Below are 20,338 nucleotides of genomic sequence, written 5' to 3' on the forward strand. Positions count from 1 at the left end.
GAAGCGTACGTTCGTTAACAAAATGATAAATAAAATCCCAAAACACTAATAATAATTATTGTAGCCTTAAATATTAAATATTGTTTTAACGTATCATTACTGAAATATATAAAATACTAGCTGCGCTCCGCGGTTTCACTCGCGTGGCTCCGCGTCTGTTGGTCTTAGTGCAATGATATATACTTAGCCTATAGCCATCCTCTATAAATGAGCTATCTAACACCGAAATAATTTTTCAAATTAGACCAGTTAGTTCCTGAGATTAGCGCGTTCAAACAAACAAAGTCTACACTTTATAATATAGGTATAGATATAACAACGTTCTATAAATTTCAGTTTACTGATTAAAAACATTATAAGGTATCAGAATGATTTTACAATCCACTTTCAATCATCATTTCATCAATCAATCAACCAATGTTTACATTGTAAGTTACGATTTACTGTCTAATTATTATTTATCTGTATTGATTTGACAGCTCGTTAGTCACATACATTATCTGTCTTCATTATGATAATCTGCATTTGATGTGTCATCGTTGCAATATAGAGGGTGTAATCTTGGTGTAATCGTTAAGTTTGCACAGGCGATTATTCCGTAACTATTACAGATATCACAAATCTATAAACTGATAAAAGTACTTTACCTAATAAGTAAAATGACAATAATAACTTTAAAAATAAAACGGAAAATATCCTAAAGAATTACATGTAACACTCCCATGGTATGTAATAGTTACGGAATAATGACCTGTGCACACTTAACGATTACACTCTGTATAGAGACTTGCTATAGCAAGTTAGATTATTTTTTAACATCGAAACACTATTAAAGCTTCATACATCACACATTCATACAATCCACTCCGAGGTTCGCAAATATTAGCTGTCATGTCGGGTCAAAACAAATATTTGGTCCGGGAAATCACTCTCGGTCCGCTAGACTAGCAACAGTTAGAGATTTTTGTAATCTATTACACATTAGCCTAACCCTTTGTGTATGATGAAGTACTTCTTTTATCAGAAGCTCATATTAACGATATACATATACTTTCAATGCTTTTTACTGATGCTTTTTCATATCTTTATTGTCACTTCAATGTCTTATTTATTTATTAATTAATACAAGTAAATGGTCTAAGGTATTTATTTGGCGGTCTAATCACTTAGTAGTGATCTCTTACAGGCAACCATGGCAGTAGGTAATGTAGTTACACTTTAGTTCAATAAAGTGTAAAAGGTAGGCTGGATTAATATTATAAAATAATTATAAAAGTAATCTTGTTAAACCGACACATACAATCGTTTTGCCACTCGAAAAAATAAAAAATAAAAGATTTAATGTTCTTTTTTATTCCGTGAAGGGCTTGGCTTTGGAAAGAGTAGTAAAATACAATAAGGTAATGCAATTACGACCATAAACTGTAAGATACGTGACGTTTACCAACCCATATAAGATAGGTCCACTTAGCAAGGCTGAAACCATACGAATGGGACGTTATTATATTATTATGGAATATGATATTTTCATAGTGTAAATTTAAAATATTATATAATAAGTATCACCGCAGATAATGTAATACTATACTAGGTATCACGTTTATCTATATATATACGATATATTCTTGAAATATTTCTTTAAGACTTTTAATTAAATTTTATAGCGTTGTTTATATAAATTTATTTTTCTTTGAAAATACTACAAACATTAAAGCCTCATCATTTATTTTATAAGTAAACTTCAATTGTTAAAATAAGCAGTTGCTAAAAATACCCGAGTTAATTTATACTGTAATGAAAAACACACCGTTGCCATGGCAACGAGATAATTGGAGTAGTAACGAGAGATTAAAGTGCTTGCTCATTAAACTTGCACTCATAATTTCGGGCCTAATATTAAGTGTTAATATCCGGTGTGCGTTTATGAGTTCCTCCATTTTAGCTAACGGAAGCCTCCTTAAGTTAATTGTGAGCCCATTAATTAAACTGAGTTTATATGTAAGGTCGTAAATAGATCGTGTATTTTGAGTTAATTTTAGAGAAATATGCAAATTCGAATCGTCATCTGAAGAACTGTCTAGATGTTAAAACAGTGACAGTTTTAAGTATGAAACTATTATAGCAATCGTAGGGGGTCCCGGTTATATAATTAGTCAATGTATAATTATTAATATTACGTTTTTAATATTGACAGCATTCAATGCTGTGGCGTAATTCAATTTTTATTATACGTAATTTTTACACTTACTTTACTCTACACATAAAATAATAATTAGCTTTAGAGATTATTATAACAATTCTGCGCAAAGAAAAGTCCCAACATTTTAGTCTTAATCCATCTAAATTATACTCATTGCGAAAACACATTGCATTCGAATTAAAACTTTCAAGACGAGTTCAACAAACCGCGATACGATTCAATTTAATACAAATGGGAATTGCACAGCAATTTTATATAACGTGTTCGCAAACAAAGCGAATAAACTAATATTTTTTAGCTGAATGACTGCACTAAGCGTTTGCGGCTTCATTCAATGCAAATGGCCAGTATTGTATGCTATCTGATGATGGAGGAAATTGAAATATTTTCATCGGAAACGTTACTTTTTTACTGTTAAATGTATTTGAGGTAAAAACGGTAAAAAGTTGCAATGTAAATAATTATTTGACTAAAGGATAATATTGTTACAGTAGGGTAATAAATTATTTTATTCGAATATGGTTAAGGTTAATCTTTTGTGATTAGTTTATTAATCTTCTCATTCTCTTTGAATCAATTATTTTTATCTATTTCTTTAATTAGATAAGAATATATATTATGCCATTAACGTTGACTACACGGCAAATATTTCTCAGTGATTATGATAAAATGTTTCATTTCTTTTCCTGAAAAATAAAAATTGCTCAATTGCAGAAAAGTAACTAAACCGCATAATGGTTTTCAAGTAATTAAAGTGCATTAAATATCGTTTTCGAGTCATTTACTTTCAATACTATCTACTCCTTTTTATGGCCGTCTAACTGCATATTCAAAAAGTAATTTTATTTTATTTAAGACTTAGTATTGCGTGTGGGTTTGACCGCCTCCTTGGTACAGTGGTTGACGCGTGAGCGTAGCACCGAGGGGTCCTGGGTTCGATTCCCGGTGGAGACGAAGAAAAAAAATGTCTCGGTCTGATAGGACACAGAAGGCTGATCACCTACTTGTCCCTAAAGAAAATCGATCAGTGAAACAGATGTATAATGCATCTGCCCCTTACCCCACTAGGACATGGGACTTCACATTGCGTGTGGGAAATAATACTATCGAATTTGTGATGGTTAACTTAATATTAATAGAAAATAAAGTTAAATAAATATAGTTTTAATGTTTTCTATAATATCCTACCGTAAATAAATACAAGAATATAGTAATAAGATGTTATTAAAATGCAATTCTGCCTTTCGCACAAAACAATACACGACTTTACCACACAAGTGTATTAAATCCCATTCATAAATCTTTCTATCATATTCCATACAAGGAAGTACAAAAGAAGGATAATACATAAACTTAATTATTACGTACTAGCTTACCACCCGCAGCTTCGTCCGCTTTGTCTAAAACGTAATAAATTATATACTAAAACCTTCCTTTTGAATCACTTTATCTATTTAAAAACCGCATCAAAATTCGTTGCGTAGTTTTAAAGATTTAAGCATACAAAGGGACATAGGGACAGAGAAAGCGACTTTGTTTTATAATGTGTAGTGGTACGGATTCAAGAAAGGCCTTTCAGTAAATCGGTCTACAATTTCTCCATTACGGCAGTATGGTTTTACCAATAACCTAGTTACTGTTTTCATTTAGTCTCGCGGGTTGTATAAAACCAATAAGATGGGTAATAAAATTGGTACGGGTCGGCTTGATCGTTGAGAAATTTCGTACTGTGTATGTATGGCACCTCAATCACTGAAATATTACGTTTATATATCGACAAGTGTGGTTTGAATGGCACTTGCTGGGTTTTGTGTCCTGTTTTACCTTGAACTGTGTATTTTGTATTGCTTCGTCTATTACTTTGATTATTACTTTTCATTGTATCATACTTGAAGAGTGATAGAACTTTAAACTTAACTAGTATAGATCCAAAATGCGAACACTGTCATGTTAAATAAATTTATTTTCATCCCTTTTAAACTCAAACATTTATACATTCCTCTAATCCGCTTAAATAACATGCAACCCTCAATATATAGAAGTAAAATTTACCATAACTAATCTTGCTGGTCATTAGGTTATAATATGAAAAAAACGATAAACAGTGAAATAAAAAAATGTTTTACAAATCCACCTACAGTAAGTGTTGTTATTGCATTTATAACCATTAAGCTCTTGGTAAAATGGAAAAATAATGCAAAGCAAAAGCTATTATCAATGATTTCACGTAGCACGCTACGCGCTACGGTTCGTAGCTCTACATCGTAGAAATGTACCTGTCCTACAAACGTATGCTTTTGATATGGGAATTATGTACTAATGGTACTTAACGTCATTTAAATGTTGAAACTAATATCTAAAGTATATATTAAGAGAAGAAGTGAGAAGCCGAAGTTTCATTTTAATATTTTTTTGTGTATACACGTCCTCTTCTTTATAAAAGCATGACTGTTACTAACTAGAGGTAAAGGAGTAAGGTAAAGCAAACATAGCTTGTTAAAATTTTAAATTTCAAACTTAAGCCTCACAAACGAGGTATATTAATTCAAAGAAATTCAAGTAAGGAAACGAAGGAAAACCAATATAATGGCATCATTTGTAACTAACAAGAATATACAAAACGTAAGAAATACTCCAAGTTAGAATCGGTTCATTAATTCTATAGCAGAGTCTTGTTATATTATAAGGGGTTGGAGACGGGCCAGGATATTTCTTTTAGTTAAGTTCCCTCTCAGCTTTTTGAATGATAAATTGTATGTTTTAAATTCCAAAGAGGTCTCCATCACTTCTTTATAATGCTGGTAGGGTTGAATATAAATATTTTTGAGCAAAGTTATTGAAACGAATGTGTATTCTGCCGGTTTTCTTGACATAATACAAGACTGTTTATACGGTTACAAAAAATATAGTTCCCAATCTTAACATTATCAAATATCGTTCACGCACACCATTATTTCATTACAATTACCCGATTCGCAGCAGAACGCCCTTAAGAAGTCGTAAAAAGCTTCTATTAGCGATCAGCCTTGAATATCGGAAATAACTTGCAGTGTGACCTATCGATTGTCCATCATTAGTATCGATGCAAGTCTTGTAATTTATTAATGGGACACTTTAACTATAAATCAGTATGACTTTGTAGTCGGGACTGCATGGAACGTACGGACGCTACATCACTATGAAACCTAACAAATATGAAACGCTGTAAGCTTTAAAATAAGTTTCTTTTTACATTTATAAGAAGTGGTATAAAGAAGTTCGATATCGATTCGACGCTATCAATTATTTACTTTTAAGTCCGTAGTTTTGAACTCTTTGTATCAAAGTGTACAGACATTCTTTTGCGATTTTTTATTAATTTCTTTCATCTTTGTGATCACGCTAGCCACTACATTGTGATAGATTGGAGTAGTGCTTAAGCTTCAAGATGATGTTTCTATTATATTTGAGAAAATTAATGGATTTGATTCTATTTTTTATTACATAATTTTTATTTATAAAAGTTTGGTTTGCGTCTATGTAGAGCATGACATGTAAACTTTCGGGTTTTTAATTACATACCAATTGTATTGCGCTATCATATGATTCCTTAGCAACTTATACTGTCGGGTACTTTACGCCAGGCCAATTGACCTCGCTATTAGAAGGATGCCTAGCAACTTCGCTTTCTGTCGTGTCGAATTATGTAAAATTCCCTTATAATTTTGTCCAAACGAACCAAACTATACGCATACAATTTAAAACATAAACCCGTGGATCAATAGACCAATTGACCACTATCTTCCGTGACCCATCCATAAAGCTAATCCAGTGATACTAAGCGTTCGGCACGAACTCTATTCTGGGCGGAATTATTTTGTCAGCCGTTAGATACTTTCGATAAATTTGATATCCAATATCCTCTAAATACGTTCATAATTTTTCCAGACAAATTTGCTAATATTATTTATAGAATAGAATATTATTTTTTTTCCAATAAACGCTGTTTCGCGTATCGCTTATGGTTCGGAAATGTATGGATCGATTTTGATTGCTTGAAATGAAAATGTAAATCATATTTATTTTCCTTATACGATTACACAAACATAATTATTAAATAATTAATTCTAACTTTTGATATTGATAATTGTCGATCTTATAAATGTTATGTTAATAAAAATGATAATTTTTTAATATCATCCTTTTTTAAATTGGTTCTCCTTTGCAAAGTGCTTTTTTATGTCGGACGTTACTATTACAGCAAAAAATATGACTATTCATATTATAGATTTTAAGTTAAGTTTCGTCGAATATTGTCTAATCATATGTTTATTTTTTATTGCAGGTTAGGTAGAAGAAAGGCACTATTTGAAAAGAGAAAAAGGATAAGTGATTACGCTTTAGTTATGGGCATGTTTGGTATAATAATAATGGTAATAGAAAACGAACTGTCGAGTGCAGGTGTATATAGTAAGGTAAGATATTTTTTTATTTAATAAAATTTTAAATTTACAAAAAAAATAATTAATGTTTTTTGGAAATAACAAAGTAAATATTTCCTTTATTGTTAAATGAAAGTTTATTTTGAAACTATTTTACTTATTTTATAAGAATCTCTATTGTTATTATTGCTACTCAATGTAGTAATGCTGGTTTTTGAATTTTCCAGGCTTCAATATATTCTCAGGCTCTCAAGACGCTTATATCAATGTCAACTGTGATTTTACTTGGCCTAATCGTCGCGTATCACGCCTTAGAAGTACAGGTATGGTCATTTATTTATTCATAATATTTTATTCCTATGCCTTTTTCAGGATTCGACATCAAACCAATAAATATCCACGTAATACAATTTTAGTACGCGGATAAAAATGTATATACCTAATTTCTCTGAAATATTCTTCAGGAAAGGGAATGAATTGAAAAGTGAACATAAAAATATGCTTTGTTTAATAATTTCCACATTACCACTTAATCGTATTATAATATTTAAGGAATCATAGTAATATTAAGTTCGAGTTTCTTATACCATACATAATATTTGTACATTGAAGGAGCATGTCCGTTTATTCAACTTATTTTACTATCTTCATTTGTTGTTGATAAAAATGGTTGAAACTAGTTATAAGTATAAGATCCTACTCTCCCTTTCTTCCTTTCTCAATACCATTTATAAAAATTTAAAACGATATCTTATAAATTCCAGTTATTTATGATAGACAACTGCGCTGACGATTGGCGGATAGCAATGACGTGGCAGAGGATAGCTCAGATCGGACTCGAACTGGCGATATGCGCAGTCCATCCTATACCGGGCCAATATACATTCACTTGGACCACTAAACTAGCCAATAAGGGAGGCGTTATTGGTGTAGAAGTTGTAAGTTACCAATATTTTATAAGCCAAAAAAAACTATAATTTTTCTTTAGTTGAAATATGAAACAGGTCTAATGAGCCTCTTCACAATGTTCAGCGTTGGGCGAGTAGAGGTATAAGAGTGGCCTATGAATATTGGTCGAAAACTATTGGAAATATTTTTATAAGCTTGCTTTTATCGCAAAAAAAAATAACTCATGAAGTATCCGTGCTGCATAGCATGAGATAAGCGTAATGACATCGCTTATTGCAATGATAGATGAGAAAAATAAGTTAAATAAAAATCTTTATTTTGCCCCTAGTTATGTTACATTACACGAGTAGAATGAAAATATTTGTTAAGTAATAGGAAATATCCCTTAAATATCTAATATTATAACACTATAATATGAAGAATATATTAGGCAGGTCCATACAGAGCGAGCAGCCTCGCGAAGCATTGCTGCGCGAAGCGACTTGGTCTATGTAGACGTGGTTCGGCCGAATAATGACTTCACTGTGTTGTCACTTTCCTCGGACGAGCCATGTTCACATAGACTAGCTGTTTCACATAGCAATTGCTTCGCGAGGCTGCTTGCTCTGTGTGCACGCCTATTGTATAGTTTATATAACTCTTCCAAGAACTCTTTTCAGTCATGTCTTTCATTTTTATTTGTCTCTTTATATCTTTATTATTTTTTTATTTATCTGTTCTCAACTGATATTTATTTTGATTTCCTCTCTAGGGCACAATGTATAAACAAATACAGGTCTGTATTATGATGAGTTGTGTTCAAGTGCTGTTAGTGTGTCCGTTTTGGCATGTTTATTTAATTTTTGTTCAATTTTTCGTCATCTAATTTTTGTCATGATGTAATAAACTTATAGACATTATTCAACACAAAAATGTTTTAGATTTGCGTGTATTTTTTTGATAAATAAATCACGTCTTAGTATATGTGTGCTAATCCCTTTAATCGATTTCATAAATACAAATCTCTGATTCTTAATTTTTGATACTAGTTAATTAGTCATTTAAAATTAACAAATACCGTTTTTCAAAGTTTGTGTGTGCTTGTGGTTGTGGTTTTTCACGTCCTAAAGTTAATTATTGCATTAATAGTTTTTTTCTGCGTGAATTGAGTAATTTTGATACAAAAGAAACATGTTTATAAATTATTATATTGGCAAGGCGCTAAATAATACTAATTTCATGGCTAAAATAATATTTTCACAAAATTACCTGTATAAAATGATGTATCTAGCTTGTTTATGTCTCCAAAAATGTATTGCTATTTCAAATCTACTAATTTTTGTTTAATTTCAGGTACCGTACGATGTAACTCTATCACTACCAATGTTTCTTCGTCTTTACCTTATATGCAGGGTTATGCTACTACACAGCAAACTATTTACTGACGCTTCTTCTAGGAGTATAGGAGCATTAAACAGGATTAATTTTAACACTAGGTATGAAACTTTTACCATGGATGTTACATATTGTATTCTATGAGAATCGTGACGTTGTTCGTTGTTTTTTTTTTCTTATAATTCTTAAAATATTATTGTTGTATCACCAGATTTGTATTGAAGACTCTTATGACTATATGTCCGGGAACTGTGTTACTAGTATTCATGGTTTCCTTATGGATAATTGCAAGCTGGACGCTTCGTCAATGTGAGAGGTTAGTAAGGATCATTGTAACTGTATCGATGTGTAATAAGTTAAAATATACGCTATAATAAGTACCAATAATAAAGACGAAATCATTAAAGGTCTCATTAGTCACATACCTGTATAAGCTATTCATTTGTTTTATTTGTTCATCAGTATTTTGGCTTTCATCATTTAGTTCGAACACCAATCATATGTTTTGAATTGTGACAGTGTACTCGATGTAATGCCTAAATGGACATGCAATGCTTATGTATTGTGGCGTTGTAAAAACATTTGTTTTGCTTTTTTATCCCCTGTGTTTCCTTACTTATATTTGTTTCGTATACTTTGAAGAAACGTAGTTGATTAATCAACGCAATAAAATACAAGAGTTTGACTTTGACTATTTTTGCAAAAGTAGCTTTCAAATGTGTTAGAACATTGATGTATAAATGTCTGTATAGATATGTGTTATAGAATAGAATAGAATAATTGTTTATTGTGATTTTCTCGGTGTTGCAACTCAAGACAAAGTTTAACCGCAAGATTCTGTCGCACAGTGGTGAATCGTAATAAGTGTTAACATGCTTTCTAAAACGAAGCGCTTAATGGCACAATGTATGAAAGTGATTCACCTTTTGATTGTACAATAAACATAGCTACGCACAAAATGGCTCTAATGGTAACAAGACTTTCTGTTTAAGCTTACAAAAACTAAACGCACAAATACTGCACTGGTGCAATCTTGAGCAAAGTTAAAATTGTAATTCGCAGGCGCTTTCTAATACTTCTCTCTGTGTCTCTTCCTTCCTGTTGCTACGGCTCTCTTATAAGTGTTATCTGTTCTTGTAGCCCCGTATCACTAATTGGTATTTCACAGCATGGCTATCTGTAATTGGTTTCTATCAAATTAAATGTTTAGTCTGCACGTTGTATTCGACCAATAAACCGTGTTAGTGTGTATGTAGATAAAATATTGTTCATCGTTGAGAGGCATGCGAAATTTGCTTGGTAATACATTGTGATACTTCTCTATTTGATGATAATATATCAAACTCAGTAACTAACTCAATAAAGCTTTCGATTTCTAAATACAATTAACGTTAATTGGTGAAGTATACGGTTATCATGTGGTTCTTGTCGGGCATTTTGGCTCTCAGGTTCCACGATGAAGACCATGCCAATTTGCTAAACTCAATGTGGCTGACGGCTATAACCTTCCTCTGTGTCGGCTACGGTGATATCGTACCCAACACATACTGCGGCCGTGGCATTACTCTCACCTGCGGTATGGTGGTATGTATAACATTGCGGTAGGCATTTTCAATAAACAAATAATTTCCACCGACAGCTTACTCAAATTTAGATAAAGCAAGGTAAAACCTCTCGCTCTTGCTATGTCTAAGCAACAGGTATATAATACGTCGGCAAAGGTGAGCCATTTTATGTGCCAATGTTAAATGCAATCGGATCAATGTTAATGATCAAAGTCAAACTCTTCTAGGTCGTTGTTATTCTTTCTTTCCACAGTTTTTCTTCTTATTTCGATCAACTCTTTCATTTCACCAAATGAAATAAGCTTGCGTACATCTGTAGGTAGGAGAACACATACAGGATATGTTTCATTTGTACAAAATACAATATTGTGCGTGTAACGTTAAGGAGTTGAATTTATTTTCGAAAGGTTTCACGATGAGGAACATGCTAACCTACTCAATGCGATGTGGCTTATCGCAATTACTTTTCTCTCCGTTGGTTTTGGTGACATTGTGCCAAACACATATTGTGGCAGAGGTATCGCTGTTAGCACCGGCATTATGGTAAGTTTCTTCATAAATAATGTCTACGTGTTGACTGACAGATTTCATTCACACAAAAGGTTCTGATACATTTCAGAGTTTTCTTTTTCCTTCACTTTATGTTTATAACGTCAGTCAACACTCAATAGCGGATGTACAAGTCACAGACGAATAATGTATGTACATCATATTAATGTGTCGAACTCACTAATACTTCGATGTAATAAATGTTAACTGTATGTTCACAGAATAAAATGCCGAAAGTGTGTGTAATATTGCAATATGATATTTAAGTATATACTCTTACACAAAGCCTTCTATCACTCACACTCGATGTACACTTTAATAGAACTGTTATTAACAATTGAGCAAATTGATGCAAAAATGTCGATCACGTAACTATCGTTGAATATATTTGAAGTAATGAAACGTCCATTTCCCTGTTAAAGCCAGCTAATTTTTAGACATATTCAGTAGTATGGAATGCTTCATTTCTCCTTTCTATCTCTTGCTCTCTTCACTTGACTCTTTCACTAAAATGCACAATAAATTTATTTTTAAAATGGCTCACTTTTCCTAAAGTAATCTTACCTTGAAAGTGTGTAAAGATTGCACTTCTAATAGTTTTGTGTGGGTTTAAAAAAGTGTGGTAGTTTTCTAATAATTATGAAGTCGATTCGCACAATTAGATGAAAATGCACGGATTGGAATTATTAATCACAAAATCATGACTAAAACTTTCTTCTTGTGGAAAAGTTGAAGTGTGAAACATCGTTGTGTTGATTAGAATAGTTACTGCTACGTTTCGTTAGTGTTCTTATTTAACTAGCCAACGATATTTTCATACTTTCCGTAACTCTATTGTCATTAGGAACATTTTATTAAGCACAAAGTAAAATTAACTCTAATTAAAATAATATAATTACTAATTACGAACAAGTGTTGAAACACTTACTAATATACCTTAACATAAATGATGAGGGTGATCGATGCAAAATGGAAACGAGGATTACGTTAATCGATTTTTGTTACGCTTTACATATTTATTCTTGCATGTTTGATTTATCTTCTGACTGAATTGTGTCTATTATCCTCGCGCTACTTAAATTCTAAGTTAAATAAATCACATAGCCGATAAATAATTTTGTTTTTGTTTCTAGCCTCGATAACGCATTTTCGTTTAAGGAATGAGAAATTTTGAATGCTTTTACACGTTCGCTTGCATTTTACATTAAGGTATTCACTTAACAGGGAGCTGGATGCACTGCGTTATTAGTCGCGGTTGTTTCAAGAAAATTAGAATTAACTAGAGCTGAGAAGCACGTTCATAACTTCATGATGGACACACAACTTACTAAAAGAGTAAGTATTGTATTGATGTCGGTTCATCACAATTATTGTAATCTAATTAACAGGGGGCAGGATGCACAGCCTTATTAGTGACCGTTGCTTCGAGAAAATTAGAGTTAACTAGAGCAGAGAAGCATGTGCATAACTTCATGATGGAAACTCAGCTCACGAAAAAGGTAAGGTGATTGTACGAAAGAATACAGGATGCGAGGTAAGACAATGTGTGATTTCTATGCTTTAGCAATCTTCTTGTAGGTCTATCAAATCCCAGAGGAATGCTACCTACTTTTGCAAGTTTTAGAATAGGTGTGGTTTTGAAAAGGATAATATGATTCTTTTCCAAGTGCTTACAGTGATATCGTGTGTATGCTTTAGTAAATTAAGTAATAAACAATAGTTATATTACAAAGCTATATTTATAGGTGTGATATAGGTGTAGGGTTTTAAGTTTCGGAATGTAGTGTCATATCATTAAATTACCTATTATAGATTCTAAGAAATTTCCACAAAATTAAAAAAAAATATATATATTCAGAATAAGAATCAGCATAGACCTAAAATATAAAAATATTGCATTTCCTATTTCATTTTCGTATCGCATTATATTTATACAGATCTTATTATTATCTGTTCTCTCGATATTCTTAAAGTATCTTTAGAGACAAAAAAAATGAGCCATGAGCCATTTAGATTAGTGATTTGTGTTGATGAAGATCATTTGCAATAAATAATATATATTATGTGTGAGTGTGAGTAGAGTGTTACCAGTGTGTTCCAAAACTAACTATACCTATATAAATAATAATTAATATATATACAAATATAATTGTTTTCAACCCTTAGAAGAGTATGTTAGAAATTAGTTTCGCTCGCATTTACCCTTTTTTGCGTTGTAATAACGATGCATGGATTATAAAATTTCAGCTGAAAAACGCTGCGGCGAATGTGTTGAGAGAGACTTGGTTAATATACAAACACACGCGACTCGTGAAGAGGGTACATCCTGGGAGAGTAAGGACGCACCAGAGAAAGTTTTTATTAGCTATTTATGCGTAAGTTTGTTATATTATTTGGTGAAATCATTAGATTAGATAAAGCAGTAATATAACATCATTATTCTGATGGTTGTACCAAAAGTTCGTGAAGCGGCGCTATTTTTCAGACATTTACGAAAAAAATTATATAGTGCTCGAAATGTGGAGCATTTTATTGTATTTCTTACATTAGATTTAGTTATCATAAACGTTTTCATTTCATATGACCAATTAATATATGACCACTTGATTTCGTTTTAAAAAATGTGATAATTCTGTACGTTTATATTTTGATTTAATCAGTTACCGCATAAAATTAATAATGTACATTGTTTATTCAAAATTATTAAGAAAACTGTATTCTCTCATTAAAAGTAATAATATATTTTTCAGATTAAGAAAAGTAAAAATGGATCAAAGAAAACTGATGGACAACGCCAACACAATAACAGACATGGCGAAGGTAATTCAAAATCTAATCATTTTCAATTGCTAGTAAATGCTACCAATATACACTCCCATTTAGATATATAGAGAGCACGGCTCAAATTTTTACATCCTTAAATGCACACCTTGATAACTAAATAAATAAATAATAAAACAATTAATTGTATCTATCACTCCTTGGTTCTTTGTACGGATTTAATTTTATTCTAACTACAAAATAAAGCGCTCGATTTTACTTACGGAAAGTAACTTTTTTATAGTGATTGTCTATTCATTGATTGGTCAAAAAAATGTAAGAATTTATTTTTTGTAAATCAAATCAGTTATTTTAGAGTTGTAAATCAAAGGTAGTGGCAGTAAGGTAACAAGAGTAATTTTTTTTACCCCAGTAACCAAAAATGATAGATACAATTTAAATATAAAGCCTTACAGGCCACATCCTACATTTTCACAACCATGATTTTAATATCCTTAGAAAAGTTAGATTCAATAGACGCTTTCATTAGAAAACACGTCACAAATTCATTAAATTAAACAACATTAAAACATAAATTAAAAAATAAATTAGATTTTCTTAGTTTTTGTAGCGTAGCCTCCATCGATTTATTTGGTTCCCAATTCCAAATTTGCTATAGACCAGCCATTTTTTTGTAGAATTTGATAAATTAGTTTATTGTAGAATGTTCCAGACCATTCATTTTAGCTACGCGAATGATAGTAGCTGATTTAGACAGTAGCTTGCATGTTTTAATAATTTTTAATTCTATTTCATTATAATGGGAAAACAAACAAACACAACTTCTTTTTAAACACATATCAGACGAGGAATTTAGTTTTATTAATAAGACAATAGAAACAAATCTTGTTAAGTAAAATATTAAATTGTCAAGTGACCTAACAACCGTAATATAGAAACAAATAAAAAAATATTTAATTTGTGTAAACAATGAAGAGCGACTTTACATTCCATAAATTATAATTAATCTCTCAATAAAATATACTCATAATGTACCTATATTGTTAACTGACTTATAACAATACAATATCAATTTAAACTCAATCAACGACAAAATCAGGAATAGTTACTTACCTACTCAAAAAAAAGACGTGTAGCACTCGGGGACTGCCGCGGTAAAGCTATTGCATGCTATGCCTTCAAGCCACACCTCCGTGCCCGTCGGAGTGGGGAGCGTGAGGTTTTTTCGATACGGAATTTCTGGATTCGGTCCCCGCGCTCAAGGCCCGCGATAGAAGCTATGCAATAGCTTAATAAATTCTATAGGTACATACATACATGACACTAAACACATTATAGTGACTAATACCGTCAATAACTATGGAGCTGCAATGCGATTGATAGTAGGACCCCTTCTTGTTACAGACCCAGAACACAGTGTACGAAATTGTATCAGACATGAGCACAAGACAAGATAGTATAGAGGAACGGTTGACGAGTTTAGAAGAGAAGTTAACTACATTACAGGTATGATCGCATATTCATTAGAATCTTAAGTATACAACACATTCAAAACGTAACAATTACAACCTAATAAAATTTAATAGCCAAATATGTTGCTAAGCATAAAAACCAAGATGGGCTCGACCATTTCGCCATTTTTTAACGTTTTTGTTACTACACAAGGGAGGTTCTTATGGAGAGAAACACGAAAAAGAGCTGTAGGGCAAAACAACGTCTGCTGGTTAATCTAGCATATTTAAAAAATCTTGCAAAAGTCAAAAACATTTCATTGAAATAATATGTTCTAATTTAAACATTACACACATTGCATTTATAAATGAATACGTTATATAATTTAGTTGAAGACGTAGCAGTGATTAATTATTACATTTTTAAATATATCGTACTATTTTATCCCTCCCTATCTACTTCTATAATTAATCATTGTTCAACATCGTTGACTATCACCATCAAATCTTGCTCCTTATATGTATGCATGTATATGTATACTTAAAAATAGGTTATATTATCATGTACCAACTAATCAATGTTCTATAAATGTTTCCAGGAACAAGTGAACAGTTTACCAGATGTGATGGCGCGGTGCTTACAGCAGTGCTGGGAGCGGGCGGAGCAGAGGCGGAACTTTTTGCACCCAGACGCAGCGGCCGTGCCAACCCCGCCAGCTGCTAATATTTCTCCTTATGCCAGGTTGAATGAATGTTTCAGTCAATGTTTTTGTTTGATTGAAAGTCGTACGATAATCGTCATGGAAAGCTTTATATTAATATATTTTATTAAGGAAAGGGTCAAGGCGTAGATACTAGTGAATAACCAAGCTTGAAAATAAAAATACAATTCTTGCTAATTAGTTTAATTATTTTACTTAGAGCTAAAAAATCCACTCATTACTGAGAGAAAAAAAAAACATCGGAGTCAAAAGATATCTATATCATAATTTATCTTTTATCTGAAAAATATCGGCTCTATCTACTGAGCGCTATATTACTATAAACCGTGTAAAACAGAATATACTTGTGTGTGCATCATGTGAATACCATTATTGTTTCCTTAATAATGATGCTCGTTTCCAGAACAATCCCTGCCAGCACGCACGGCTGGCCGGCGAGCCCCGTGCTGCAGCCGGCGGCGACGGCGCGCGCGCACTCTGCGCCTGAGAGCGCGGGCGCGCCGTCCCCCGCACCACAGCCCCCAAGCCCCGCACCTCACCCTCGCCCGCCTCTGCCCAGCTGAGTACCGCCCTCCAACTCCGAACTCCTCTGCTGAACTCGACGAAACTCGGCGCCCCTCCTCTGACCCCCCCTTTTGTTACACGAGGCCATCGGGTAAATTGTTTCACGTTATATTTCGACGACTTTACTGAGACTTTCTTTTTTACCGATGTTTTTTAATGGACGTGTTCAAAAAGTGCTAAATGACTGTGAAATATTTACCCCGGATCGTCAGCGCGGAGCGAGATAAGGTCAGCCGCAGTTTTCTTCGCTGTTCCGTAAAGTTTCGGATGTGATGGACTGTTTAGTGTTACGTAGATAGTGAACGGACGGAAGGACGAGCCGATGTGATTACGATGCTTTATTTAAAGACGCTTTAGCCAATACCTTAGATGATATTTTGATTACATTATCAGCGTTTGTAAAAATAATGTTCATGTCTCGTTTAAGGTGAATCCGAAATTAATTTTATATAAACTGTATCAATAAGTTTAATTTATTTGTACATTCGATGAATCACGTCACAAATATTTTATTTGTTCAGGTGTGTTTTGTAAACTGAGTACGTTATTATTAATCAACACATGTAACTGATGGCAACTGTTTGAGAATTGAATAGATCCTTTATACACACGTAGTATATAGATGTTTGAAAGCAGCGAGATATAGGTACAGATATTAGTCTTGGTCACTTCTTTATGAGTATAAACTTAACATAGTTCAGTTGATATAACGTCAGGAACAATACGCATAGCAGAAATGTTCAATAAATAAACGATAAGGTATAAGGTAAAGCTCAAACATAAAATTAATCTTAAAATTGCTATCACTCGCACAATATAAAATACAATTTAATAAATTATATGGTTTTTAAAGAAATAGATACGGTATCAGTATAGGGTATAGCAAAAACATTCTAATAAATGCAAATTGAAGGTTAAATAATAACTGTGACATTTCTGCTATACGTATAGTTATCTGCTACAACCATCTTACAGACATTATAGGTTTCTTTAAACTGTATACACACTTAGTTAATAGAAAAATTGTTATTACTTATTGACGTAGATGTAATTTTTATAACATAGACTAAGCAAGCTTCGTATTAAGACATTAAGATTGATGGCTGTCTAAATAGTGCCTAAAACACTACAAAAATTTCGATAATTCAGTTTTATTATCTTAAATTATTAATAATCTGTAAATAGTACCTAGTTTGTAATGAGAGTATAATAATTATTACTAGCTTGTATGGGAAGGAGTTGTGGGAACAATTTATTTATATTTTTTGTTAACATTATCGTCTAAAACATTTTCACTTTAATAATGTATCTCCCTATTGAAATACCCAATATTTATACCTAGTCTTACGTCACTGTTGAATTCATTCATAGATATTTAGTAAGTAATATAAAATCTATAATAATTATATTATGTTAATCTACTAAGAATAATCTTGAAATCTAAATCACATTGTCCAATATAGTTATAATATGATGCGTTGAATTTCAGTAGCCCTAGGTAAACCAATATGTGTTTTATATCTTGACTGTAAACAATTTAATATGTTTATTATAAAGGTTCTTAATAAATATTTTATGTAGTTATCGAATTTGTTTAAACAATACTTTTATATGTGGCGAAAAAATATTATATTTGTTAAGACCGAATATCTTGTACTAATGCATTTTTAATCTGTGTATTATTACAGATCATAACTATGTTAAAATTTTTGTTTGTAGCAAAATTATATGTATAAAGATTGAAGTAACTATATTTTTAGACAAGGGTAAAATATTAGTAAGTTATCAGTATGCGGCCTTAGTAATTATTTAGTACGGCAAAAATATTTTAGTAATTAGGTATTATGTTCGTTTGTGTTGCGTTATATTTTGCTATAAGTAATTGGTTTCTACATTTAGTAAGAATATAAATTCCTATTAGACGTTCGATATGAAACACCAATTAGTGTAGAATATAATAATATTTGACTAGCTGTAGGTGTTGATTTTACACAACCTTACTATTATTACAAAATGTGTTTATTTAAGTTTTTAGTTACTAATAGATAGATGCTTAACTTACTCGCTACCTTTTCAATTACTAACGGTACTAAGTCTTTGTTTTTTAACCAAAACTATGTTTCTGTGTTGTTTTTTCGTTTTTGATAATATGTTAAATGTTTTTCTATGCCTTGTTTAATTGTTAAGCTTATTAAATATTTCATTTTAATTTGTAACTTGTAAGTGGTAATGTTTTGCCTAAAATTATCGTTTCTAGTCTTGATTTAGTCACTTATTTTATATTAATTAATATTAATAACTGTAATGTATTTTATCACCTTAAGAGGTTTCACTATTCATAAATATATTCAATTAATCAACTTAAACAACCAAATAAATTAATTTTTAAGAAGCATTGACCAAATGTTGTTAAGGTTATGGAATAAAAATGTAAATTATGTATCATAAAACACAATGTATAAATATAATGTATAAAGTTAAACTTGCGAATTTTAATGTAAATATATAATAATAAGATATAGGGTTCAGATAAATTGTTTTAATACAATTATGTTTGAATTTATTGAAATTTTATTTGTATGCAAATTATACGCGGTGCAAACAAAAGATGATGAAACTTTTGTGATTATTGTTGATGAAATGAAAGTGTAACTTCGAATATATGAGCTGTAGTATTTTCTAATATGTCTTTTAATTAAATAACAAACCCTATTTTTAATAACCCTTATATTTTTTTAAACAGATACATTTTGTAGAGACATTTATAATATCCGCACACAATTAAGTAGATAGCTATAAAGACTTCGTATTTCTATAAATAACTATTATATGTAGAAAAACGAAGTACTATTAATATAAAAGATCACGAAATAATGCTCTTGCTCTAGCTCTATGTTTATTGGATAGTAAATACACCGTGAGATAAAGGTAAGTTACAACCAGGTCGATTTTTCTTTATCACTGCTGGCTACTATTTGCTTCAAATTGTACATGGACCTACGTAACATTTGGAATTCTTGCATCGTAAGTAGATGGTCCACAGAGTGAGCAAATCGCATGTGCTGCCGTTACTTCGGCCGAACCACGCCTGCACCGGTCTCAACGCGCAGCAATGCTCTATGTGGAAATAATAGTGACAAATACTCCTTATAGACTACAAGGCAATTCTGCTCTTCAGTTATATGTAATGGTTTGCCGTTCTACGTATCATCAGGTTTCACACAACCTTGTTCTAATGTTTAGGATAAAAAGAAAGCAAAACATAGATTAAAAGAATACGCTACGAATAACCGATTAAAAATGGAATACTTTCGCCTTAGTCACGATTTAACTTGAGAATGACTATCATTTTCATTATTTTTTTGGAAATTTCAAATACTTTTAAATTCTTACAAAAATTTGGAAATAGGAAGCTTACAGAATACTTTTTGATAATGTGTGACAAAAGAAGGCGAATTTTAGCGAAATTTCATGGATAGGTTCACAAATAATAAAATGCAACTAAACAACTAGAGTTTGATTTGTTTTCTTAAATTGTTCTGTTTATTTCTTCTGTTAATTTACCATTTCACAAAAACATCAGAATACAAAATCGAAATAATTTCTCCTTTCAATTCCTTACCAATAGGTATTAAATATAATAATTCAACTATCACCACATAACACGATGCATACCTACAGAATAACATTATTAAACGAAAACTCTCAATGTTTCCGTAAACATACCACATTAATTGTCCCGGGTCTTTAAATAAAATTAAGTATACATTGCGCATTGTTCCAAGTCTTGGCATTCCTTCCT

The 20,338-nt window shown here is 31.7% G+C and overlaps 1 protein-coding gene across 2 annotated transcripts in view; it reads left to right on the plus strand.

The window, feature by feature from the left end:
• The window catches only part of SK (small conductance calcium-activated potassium channel), a 200,703-nt gene extending 181,484 nt beyond the window's left edge, over window positions 1-19,219 (plus strand). Inside the window, exons 5-17 of one of the 2 annotated variants that reach the window (XM_090113322.1) lie at window positions 6,525-6,654; window positions 6,849-6,944; window positions 7,386-7,559; window positions 8,282-8,305; window positions 8,863-9,005; window positions 9,116-9,220; window positions 10,877-11,012; window positions 12,407-12,517; window positions 13,266-13,393; window positions 13,769-13,838; window positions 15,204-15,305; window positions 15,850-15,992; window positions 16,376-19,219. In XM_090113322.1, the coding sequence (XP_089969448.1) occupies window positions 6,525-6,654; window positions 6,849-6,944; window positions 7,386-7,559; window positions 8,282-8,305; window positions 8,863-9,005; window positions 9,116-9,220; window positions 10,877-11,012; window positions 12,407-12,517; window positions 13,266-13,393; window positions 13,769-13,838; window positions 15,204-15,305; window positions 15,850-15,992; window positions 16,376-16,535 (1,522 nt within the window). In that variant the 3' untranslated portion in view covers window positions 16,536-19,219. Of the gene's footprint in view, window positions 1-6,524; window positions 6,655-6,848; window positions 6,945-7,385; window positions 7,560-8,281; window positions 8,306-8,862; window positions 9,006-9,115; window positions 9,221-10,876; window positions 11,013-12,406; window positions 12,518-13,265; window positions 13,394-13,768; window positions 13,839-15,185; window positions 15,306-15,849; window positions 15,993-16,375 lie in introns of both variants that reach the window. The other variant, XM_090113323.1, reaches the window with a different exon arrangement.
• Window positions 19,220-20,338: the final 1,119 nt, after the last annotated feature.

This window comes from Colias eurytheme, chromosome 19, assembly GCF_061535395.1.
Source record: "Colias eurytheme isolate Ceu_HAF_F1 chromosome 19, ilColEury1 Martin Lab GWU primary, whole genome shotgun sequence".
NCBI lineage: Eukaryota > Metazoa > Arthropoda > Insecta > Lepidoptera > Pieridae > Colias > Colias eurytheme.